Below are 10,420 nucleotides of genomic sequence, written 5' to 3' on the forward strand. Positions count from 1 at the left end.
TGTGCTTGGGCCGGCTTTGGGCTCAGCAGGTTTTGGATTTGTTTCGGTTCAGAGCAGGAACAGGAACTGTTCTAGAATCCCACGACTGCGGCGCGCTTGGGAACGCGGTGCTGTGCAGCGGGAAGGGGACGCTGGGCAGGGCAGAGCCCAGGCAGGCGGAGCGGGGGCCGCGATCGGTGCCCGTGAGGGAGGGCGGGCAGGAAGCGGCGGAGCGGGGCCGTGCTCGCTCCCTGTGCCCGCGGCTGCCGTGACGGAGGGCGGGCAGGAAGCGGCGGCGGGCAGCCCCAGTCCTTCCGGGGCCGTGGGCGGCGCCGGCCCAGGGGCGGCGGAGCCGGGGCGGCGGCGGCCGCAGCACGGGTGGGTCGGGGCCCGGGGGCGGCCGGGGAAGGGTGGGCCGGGCCGGGCCGGGCCGGGCCGGGCCGGGTCGGGTCGGGTCGGGGTGCGGCCGCCGAGGGCCGTGGGCGGGATCCGTGATCCAGCGACAGCCCCACACGTAGGTGTGGGTAAAACCCCCCTGGCGTCTGCGGCAGCGGCACCCGAGCCGGGTCTGGCCTCCGGTTCCTGGTGCAAGGGCATGAACGTGCTTTCCCCCGCAGTGGGGTGCGGTGTCATGGAGGGGGATGTGCTCCTGTGCCGTGTGCCCTGGGATGGCCCTGCTGGAGCGGGGAGGTGGGACCAGGAACCCTCTGTGGTTCCTTCCAAGCTGTCCCACCCTGTGCTTCCATGGCGCTGCCATCAGGCGTGCTGGCACGATTCCTCTGCTTCTGAATTTACCCCCCGCCGCCAAAGCCTTTTGGAAATGATATTACTGAATGTCCTTTTGCTTCTGACTAGATATGGATAACAGGAAGGATGAGAAAAGCAGGACGCTGTGTGCAACCTCAGAAGAAGGGCTGAAGGCCCGAGGTAGGTGCTGTGATCTGTTGCTGTTCTCTGGTGTTGGGTTGTGTGTCACCCTCTGTGTCACTTACTGGGTTTGCTTGCTTGGTGATGCCCGTAGACCATGGCACACTGGAAGAGCAGGGAAAAACACAACCAACCCGTCAAAACAGGGATTTATTGTGTTTAAATTCTGCTGAGAGTCATTTCAGTAGGCCACAGTCATTAGCAGGCTTGCTCACTGTTGCCTTGTGTTGTCCTAAGGAAAAGAAAAAAGGAAACGAAAGCGCAGCAGAAGCAGATCCTCATCTGTTTCATCCACATCATCTTCTAGCAGTACATCCACTTCTTCCTCCTCATCACGCTCTTCATCAAGGTCATCTTCTTCCAGTAGTAGTAGAGGTAAGCTACCTCCTCACGCACATGGTGTTTTCCAATTCTGATAGCACTCCTGAGAGCCTTTAAAGCTTAAAGTTTTAGAAGTGGTGAGACCACCACAAAGTGATAGTGCAGAATTCCAATGCTGCTTGTTCAGGGTGTTTCTCTCATAACCCTTTCCTATTGTATGTAAAGGTGCTACTTCACACACAGTTTGCAATGTTCTTATGTTAATTTGAATTCCTTCTAAAGACAAACTGCCATTCAAATAAATGTTACTTGGTAAAAATATGCTACATATATTTAAGCCCCTCAGTTTGCTGCATTTTCAAAACACAGATCTTTTTTTACTTCACCAGTCTATCTAGACCAGAGTTGTGGGTTTGACTTTAGTCCTCCTTTGGTCTTAACATTTCAAGCATTTAACTTTGAGGACTTAGGTGAAGCTGACACATCTGCAGAATTAGTAAATCAGGTATTTTCAGCTTCCATGTTAGCCCAGTAAGTGGCAGTAACTTAATGTGTTCTCTTTCACTGGGTTAGTTCAACCTGTGTCGATACATATAGCTGAACTAAAGCACTTTCTTCATTGGTTTCACATTTCTCTGTCTTATCTGTAAAACAAATGCCTTTTTAACAATGCTAAACTGAGTGTTTGATTTTGTTATTAATTTTTTTCTTTAATTTTAGATTCTCCTAAGTCTAAGTCAAAGAAGAAGAAAAAAGAAAAACACAACAAAAAGGTAAAAGTTTACAAAGAGAAATAAGTAGTTAACAAACAAAACAGTTCTTTATATTTCAATAACCTTAAATGTCGTGTAAGACAAGGCTTTAGTCTGTGGCTGTGTAAATCTAAATCATGCTTTTAGGGTTGTGGTAGCTGAACTGAAAAATGGGCGCTTCACTTTAGACAAAAAGAGAAATAATTTAAAAGTTACTTTTGTTAATCATTGCTGGTCCAGCTGGAGTTAAGAGTAGTCTCTGAAAAAAAGAGAAGTGGGGAATCTTGATAACTTTATAGAATTTGCCAGAAGAAATTATTTATAGTTGGTGAGTGATAAATTCTTGCTGTTGTAATTTTTCTATTCAATTTTCAGTGATTTTATATATTTGGGTTACTTTAAAAGAGAGAGAACGGGGAATCAGACCTTTTGTGACTCTTGCTCAGAGTCCCAAGGGTTGCTAGCTCCTGGTGCATTACTTTCTACTGCTTGTCCAGCAGTGGTAAGGGCAAGCAGCAGTGTCTGTCTTGACTTGAGTGGCCTTGGGAGGTCCTGGTGGGTTTGGGGGGTTTTGCCCTTGTTAGTCTGTAAGCATAAGAGCATATCTTCTTCTTGTAGAAAAGGAAAAAGGAGAACAAAATGAAGAAAAAGAAAGAAAAGAAGAAAAGGAAAGAGAAAACAGGCCCTATCCAGCTTTCCAAGGTATGGTGGTCTGAGTGTGAAGTTGTTTTATTTCTCACCTACATACTTAATCCATCCTGTCATAAAAATGTTTATAGGATCACCAGCTTGGTCATCCACCAGTAGAAACCTCTCTCTGTTGTTGTGGACAGTAAGGAAGTGTAAAAGATTATTGTCTGCAATTTTACATAAGATTTGTACAGAACAAAGCTTATGTCTTTTTAACATGTGATCTCATTTCAGTTCTTCAAAAACAAAAAGAAGAATGAAAACTACAGCATGATAACCGGAAAGAAAATTAAGATGAAAATAAAGAAGACTAAGGAAGATATAGAGGTAAGAGTTAATTAGTCTAAATGTCCCTGAGAAAAAATACTGGATCTTTAAATATCTTTTCTAGTAGTAATTTTTGTAGAAGAGTGGGTCTTGCAGTTAAGAGTTGTAAAGTGAGGGTAGCTTTTAATGTGGCTGTGATGGCCTCTGAGAAATTTGAATTCACTCTTTTGGCAGGTTTTATGTTATGAAGGGGCTTGGAATACTCAGTCATGAGCAGATAAACCAAAGGATGCTTGTGCAGGTTCTTAGAATTTCAGCCTCTAATCATTAGGCAATTTGTAGCTTTCTCTTACACTGGTGTAATTGTACTCATCTTCTTTCAGTCTCTTGTGATCAGTTGTGGTAATTGCTACTTCACTGTGTTTTTCTAACACATGCAAGACTAGCCTTTATTTAGAGAGGAATTTTAAAAATCCCAGTTGTATTACTGCACATCCTCCTGCATTTTCTTAGAGCAGTCAAATGTTTTTACTGAGATACCTAGGGAAATAAATAACCATGAGTTGTGTTGTGTGCTATTGCTGTGGGTGTGTGGACTCAGCCCTTAAATACCTTCACTCTCCAACACCTCAGGGTGACCTGCAGAGCGCTCTGGTGCTGGTCAGGAAGTGTTACTTCCTCGAGGTATCCAGCTTGGCAGATTCAGGTTCAAGCCCTAGTAGTTCATTCTACAGCTACCAAAGCAGTCCTGAGCATTCTGAGTTAAATTGGACTGAAAACACATTATCTTCTCTCTGTGACACCAAAGGGTGTGTTAAATTATGCTGAATGTTTGCTAGTTTTGTTCCAGAAGTCTGCTGGTTACAGTATTCAATGTCAAATATTTGATGGTGGTCCTTTTTTTGATTTGGGCCTGTGGTCTTGCTGAATTGAACAACATCCATTCTTTACAATATTTAAAGATTCAATAATTATTTTATAAAAAGCTCTGGAATTGACTGGTTGGGCCATTTCTTTTTGGGAAGAGGGAACCCAAATTCAGGGTTCTGTTATGCTGCATAAGCTGCTGTTTATGCACAGGGATAAAAGGATACTTCCCAAAGCTCAGGACTTGCTGGGAGTACAGTGCAAGTTGCCTCAGCCACCAGAGAGGAGCCTCTGTTGTGCTTGTGAGTTCCCTCCTGGGCAGGCTGGGAGCTGCATCATGACAGCCCAGTGGAGCCTCCGTAGGGAGCCGCTTGGGAAGTGTCTCATGGAATAGTGACAGCTTGTGTCCCCATTGCCTGGCACTTCCCCTGGGCACCCACTGGTAGCTGGTTGGACCCAGCTGTGTCAATGGCACTGGCTTTGGGATGCTGGAAACCCACAGAAAACAGGGAACTGTGGCCTTGCTCCTGAGTACAGCTCTGTTCAAGCAGTGCCTCTGCTTGTCTGCTCGACAGAGAGACCGGAACCGTGCCCAGCTCCTGGAGTTCCTGAACTCTGCCTTGTAACAGGAGGAGCCCTCACCAAGGACTGCCAGATGTGCCCAGCCAGCCATCATCCTAGCAGGACACTAAAGAGAAACTCAGGGAAAAGGACACCAAGTTGGACAAGACCAGGCCCTCCTACTGGGAAGAAAATTGGGATGTCCTTTCTTAATGGCAAAACACAGAGTAGCTGATAACTTGTTCATGGAGATCCATGTCCTCCCTCTGAGATCCTAAGGTAATAGCCAGGCTGTGGTGTTTTAGAAGAGCCCAAGTGTGTGTTGTTCACAGTGATAAGAAGTGACACACTGAAGTCCAGCAATGTAATTTCTATCTTAACTGCATGCAGAATGCACTCTTAATTTCAAATGTCTTAATTTTTCTAGTAGCTTAAGCAGAGTATTTGTAAATGTGTATTTGAAAGATGAGGTGTTTCTTTCATGTATATTTTTTTCTGGTAGTGGTTATGCATCTCATAAAGAGCAAACTGACCTTTGTAAATAGAACATCCTTTTACATAAATGATTTTTTTTTGAAAGTTCATTCACTAATATGTTATTTTCTTTCAGAATTCGAGATATGGTATTTCTCTGGACAGTTTTATTGCTCTCTCATTAGAAAGTGTAACAGCAAAATACTCTAGAGCAATAATGGTAGCAAATTATTTTTATCCTAAAGTAGAAGCAGGAAAGATCTCTGGTTTTGTTTGTTTATCTGAATCAGTTGTTCAGTTCATAATAGATAATTTACCCCCCCAAATCTGGAGTTGCATTTCCTAGGCTGAAAGCTCTGGAGTTGTGGCCTGCAGTTCTGATCCTGTGAGCCTGTATCGAATCTTGCTCTCTTTGCAGTGCAGCGAGGCACGTGCCACAGTCTGATGGAGAAGGAGCTGTGGCAGGGTGTTGAGGCAGGCAGTGACAGTGACTCCACGGGTCTGCTGGCAGCCCACTGGGAGATGAACAGGTCTGCACAGGCAGCAGGAGCCCAGCACGGCTCGTGGGTGTGCCAGCTGTGGTAATTAGCTCAGTGCCTGCCCTCTTCCTTCCACACCTTGAGTCTTGGTTACCCAGCAGGTCCCTCTGTACATGGCCCTGCTGTGGGAGTTCACTGGAATCACTGGAAGCAGGTGCTCCTCAGGAGCTGTGGTTTGGGAATGCCTGAAGGAAGGACTCAAGGGGAGTTGACCTTGACAAAAACATTAAGTGTACAGCAGTCAGAGGGGGGAGATCATTAAAGAGCAAATGGAAAACTGTGTCTGTGTCTGCTACGGTGTTTTCAAGTGAACCTGAAGATTTGTACCATTGCTTAAGGGATAGTTTTATAATTGTTTTGATATGTGAAGCCTTCTGAAGATGCTAAAATCCTCTCCTTTCCCTACTTTTCTTTTGTTGTGAAGCATTTTGTAGTTGTTGCAGAGATGTAGCTCTTTAGAGACTAAAGCCCTGATCCAGCAGAGAAACTCCATACATCCTTATGAACATAAAACTTGCAAAAACACAGGTAAGAAATGGAGTTTCCTTGACTTTTAATCCAGCAATCAAAAGGGGTTTTTTGAAAGTACTGTTCTGAAATATCACTGGGCAGGGGAAACCTACCAAATAAGAAAACCCCTTTTATTTATCATGAGGATTATGCTTTGATTTGTGCTACTTTGATATTTTTTAGCTAGTGATGTCAAAGCATCTTGCCCAGATAAGCAGCTTTTGTCTGTGGACTTTGCATAACAAGGTTAATACCAAACACACTCTCAGAAGACAGCATCCTTCCCCCATCCCACCCATCCCTAGGTTATATTTTATGTAAAGACAGTGTAATTTTAGAAAACTTGGTGCGGAGTAGGGAGTAGAAATTTGGAAAATGGAAAGAAAATAGCAATGGGAAACCCAGAGATCACAGTTGTAAAGAACTGCATTGGTTGGAATGCTCATACTTAGTTTAAATAATTTGCTTTTTGTTGCTTTGATCAAGATCATAAAAACTCCTCTTCTGTGTTAGTAGGGAAAAGGCAAAGGGCCTTTAGTAATATGATGTGGACTCTTCTTTCTTTTGGGTTTTTGTAGTTGTCTCTCATGGTACAAAAATGAGTCAAACTATTTCTTCTTACAAAACCTTTTTGTGGTGTGTGTTCAGGACAGAGAAATCTTCTGTTTATTTTTCTTGACATGCTGGGTATGCTTTGGTGATGCTTTAAAATATTTCTGTGCCAGCATTTACTTCTAAGCTATCATTTCTTCTACAAAGCCAAGCTGCTTAAACTCTGTGTCAGTGATTCTGCTTTATTTTCTCCTGCCCATTCAGTTACAAGTGCTCTCTGAAACTTCCAGCAGTTGCTGCTTTTGTAAGCCTCCTTTTCTGTTCTACCCATCTCCATGTAAATTCTCTGGTTTCTGAAGAGGCTTGAGTCATGTTGCATCCTTCCCTTCTCCGTCTTTCTTCACAAGCAGTGAGACCCTGTGCATCTTCATGGCACTGAGTATCTGCTGTTGGGAAAAGGCCAACAGATTCCAGCCCTCCCTAGTGAGCACAGGCCCTTACAGCCTTGCACCCTTGGGGAAAAAGTTCATTTCACTGACCCTTTCACTAGAGCTTGGCTTCTTTATACTGCTGCAATCCCTGTTGTGGCAGGTGCACCACCAGGTGAGAAGCTTACAACAGCAAGAGTGTGCTGAAAATCAAGTTGAGAAATTTGCATGAGGGAAATGTGAGGCAGCTTACTGTGGGATGTTAACCTGGTAACACACATGGCTGATAGAGAGACTTGCTGCCAGGTCTACCAAGAAGTGCATGTCGTGGGCAAGGGTGAAGCTGGAACAGAGAGCAGTGGAAAAGGTGAGCAGGGCTGGAGGGAGATGGCTGCTGTCAGAAGTTGTGGAGTGGGCAGAGGTCAGGTGATGAGGCAGGGGCTGCAGAAGCTTACCTAGCTGGGCAAGCTGAGGTTCTTCCTAAAATGCTGAATAATAGAAAGCTTTTAGATGTGAAACCTGCCTTTTGTGTGTGTGTGTGTGTGGCAGTCTTCCCTGTCACACTCGCCTTCTGTGTTCTGCACCACTTTCCATTCTGAGGATCGTGCAGAACTCAACTGAATTTTTTTGGCAGCAGAATTTTCAGAAGCAGAAGTCACTGTCAGGGGAAGGAGATAAAGGATACATTCTCTGAGCTGCTGCTGCCATGCCCATCTTCCTTGGCACTGTTCGTTCTGTCCCAGCCAGTTCATGTGGGCAGTGCAATCCTTTGTTACTCATTTCCTCTAGAGTTGGCTTGAACTTCACTCTTTTGCCCACACAAAAACGTAGCAGAGCTGAAAAGCTGAGGCAATATTGATAAATGCCACTTTGACTTGGAAGTGCATGGCTCCATGGAGCTCAAGTGTCTCATCCTGCAGAGCTGAGCAGGGCCTGCCATTTTGGTAACAGCTCAGTGTGGTTAAACTTGGGCAGGTTGTGCTGTTGGGATGTCCTTGGGGTTTCATGCTGCAGGAATTATCATTCACAGTCATCCTCTGCAGCAGGAAAAACTGAGTGAGCTCTACATGCTGGGAAGAGCAGAGGTCAGGGAGGCTCAAGTGACTGGCCCTGGGGTCACCTGCTGAGCCTTTCCTGGTGTGGGCAAGGGCCTTGGTGGCTGGTGGAGCTCTGATGTCCTTTCATGTGTTCAACACCCTCCTCATAGGATTTGCTGTGTGTATTTAGAAACAAGTTTCCAAAGTTCTGGTTCAACACTCAAGGCTGGCACCTCCACTGTCATTTGAGGACTCTGTGGTATGGCTGGATTTTATGTCATAGTGGGTTTTCCTGAAGGAATGAGGTCCTGGGCACACTTGAGAAACTGAATATAACCAGTTTGCACTTGATTATATTTCAAGCTGTAGGATGAGTTTTTGAGGACCTGCTTCTTAAAATTATTGGCAAGCACCCATCTAACTAGTTTCATCTCTGGACAAAATTAATCATCAAAATTACTGCCCAGTGCAGAGAGTGAGATTTATTTGCCTGTTGGCAACAGGTATTTTTTCTCCCTGCCTGTTCAACTTCAGTGTTAAGTTGTGCTTCAGGAGTGTGAGTGGTGTAGTTCTGAGGGACAGCAGGACACAGTGCTGAGGGGTCTGAGGAAGCCCCTGAGAGCCCTTTGGGGCAGCCTGAGGAGCATCATCCCCACTCAGCCTGAGAGGCACCGTGTCCATGGTGGCAGCTGCTGCCATCTTCCTCTCGGGCACTGAGCACCAGGGCCAACATCTCTGCTGTTCACTTTGCTCCCCACTCGTGAGCTGCTCTGGGGTGACAGAACAGTGGTGTGGGAGTGAGGAATTTGTCCCGAGCTGCTGCCTGTTCCCTGGTTGGTCGGTGCTGGAATATCTGCCGGTAGGTGGCAATGCTGGCCAGCTGGAATGTCACAGAAACCTTTTTTTTTTTTTACCTTTGGACATTGGCTTTGCACTTTCTTATTCTGAAACCCTATAATTAGCTCGCAAATTCCTAATTATGGTTGTTTATGGGGAACATGTGTTACTGCTGTCCTATGAATTTAATGGAGTCTTTGTTCCTTTCTTGCCCTTGGCTGTGCTGAGGACAGACAATAGTCTCTTCTGCTGGTGCCTGTGTGCCAAAGGCAGAAGGAATCCTTTAACTTCTCAGTAGCTGAATTCAACGGGAGCAGGTTGCTGAGAGCCAGCAGGGGCCTGGAATGTGCATCACCCTATCTGGGGCTGCTGAGTTCTCCAGAAACTGCACTCTGCTCTTCTCCCTCTCCTGAATACCAGTGCCAGAATGTAGAAAGAAAACTCTCCAATGTAAGAAATATTTCAGTGTCACTGCTTCATAACTCATCTGGTTATTTAAACAGTCTTCAGGCCAAATTAAGTGCAATCTTTTGCTTTAAGCCACTTGACACTGGAAAGAATCAGGTTGGAAAAGTACTGCAGATGGACTGTGACCTGATAGAGGGCTCTGAGGACACAGCATTGTGAACACTAACCAGATTTAATAGTAATTACATCCTGAGAGCAGGTACTCTGATGTCAAAAACACAGAAGCTCTTTTCCTCACTTTGGTGTCTCTGCTCCTGGGTTACATTACATTTATTTGGTAAAGGCAACATCTGTCTGTGGCTAAAATATAGAGGTAAAATGCTATATGGGATAAACCTAGCCAGGACCCTAAAAATTTATAATATTACAAAGTGTCCAGTGACAGTGTATACAGTGTGTCCTTGCAGGTGTCTTTCTCACCTTTCTGTTGTGTTTTTTAAGATCTCATCTGTAAGGATTTTTCCCTTTGTCTGAGAATATCTTTGTGCAGGAAATGCACAGAAAATACCTGGTAGTCATGGGGAGACCTGGGCCCAAGACCCAGCACTCAGGGCCAGCAGAGCATCTCTCTGATGTAAGCCAGCCTGAGACATGGCTTGTCTGACCATGCAGAGGGAACAAGAGGTCCCTTGTGCCAGCAGCCCTCACACAGACAGCAGTACCAGGGAAAGGCAGGCACTGAAATTATGATGTCTCTGCCTGGCGCAGGTGGGTGGAACTGAGGGAGGCCTGATAGCCCTTCCTCTATTGCAGGGCACACCAGGAGGGCTGTGACTGATGCAGTCCAGCTCTTGTAAGAAGGCTTTTTGGGCAAAACTCCCTCCAGTGCCATATCCTTTAGCAGGGAGGTGCAGCAGGACACAGGAATATCAGAGTCAAATATCCGAGTCAAATGGCTCACTATCAGAGCCATTCAGTCAAACTGTAGTTTTCCTTCTGGGAGAGGCCTATAGTATTGTCTGGGGGAAGTGGTGTAAGCAACAACACAGATTTGCTTGTCCACAGCTTCAGGCAAGGAGTAACTGTGTGCTATAGGCTGTGTCTAGAGCACTGTGGTTTACTAAGCCCCTGTTCCCTTTTGAAACCACTCATCTGTCTGATGTGCAGAGTGTGCTAAGCAATGCAATTCATGCTTCAGTAATACCTCATGTGGGGAAACATGGTTCCCTTTTGTTAAAAACACATGCATGCTTTGTATATACGTTGCTTAG

General features: G+C 45.6%; 1 protein-coding gene across 1 annotated transcript; it reads left to right on the forward strand.

Annotated features, from left to right (window-relative positions):
- The first annotated feature begins 293 nt into the window (after positions 1-293).
- On the forward strand, positions 294-5,657 carry LOC134416019 (corepressor interacting with RBPJ 1-like). Its single transcript, XM_063152149.1, has 7 exons — positions 294-357; positions 835-906; positions 1,144-1,281; positions 1,948-2,000; positions 2,598-2,681; positions 2,904-2,996; positions 4,379-5,657. The coding sequence occupies exons 2-7, from the start codon at positions 837-839 to the stop codon at positions 4,427-4,429; spliced, it is 489 nt and encodes a 162-aa protein (XP_063008219.1). The 5' UTR covers positions 294-357; positions 835-836; the 3' UTR covers positions 4,430-5,657.
- The last annotated feature ends 4,763 nt before the right edge of the window (positions 5,658-10,420 follow it).

Source organism: Melospiza melodia, chromosome 3 (genome assembly GCF_035770615.1).
Source record: "Melospiza melodia melodia isolate bMelMel2 chromosome 3, bMelMel2.pri, whole genome shotgun sequence".
In the NCBI taxonomy this organism is placed as follows: Eukaryota; Metazoa; Chordata; class Aves; order Passeriformes; family Passerellidae; genus Melospiza; species Melospiza melodia.

Bases quoted from the DNA above. Each gene is read 5' to 3' on its own strand.
- LOC134416019 (XM_063152149.1), top strand. From the start codon at position 837: ATGGATAACAGGAAGGATGAGAAAAGCAGGACGCTGTGTGCAACCTCA. The intron at 907-1,143 runs GTAGGTGCTGTG...TGTTGTCCTAAG, and splicing joins AGAAGGGCTGAAGGCCCGAG to GAAAAGAAAAAAGGAAACGA. The intron at 2,997-4,378 runs GTAAGAGTTAAT...TCTGCTCGACAG, and splicing joins AGACTAAGGAAGATATAGAG to AGAGACCGGAACCGTGCCCA.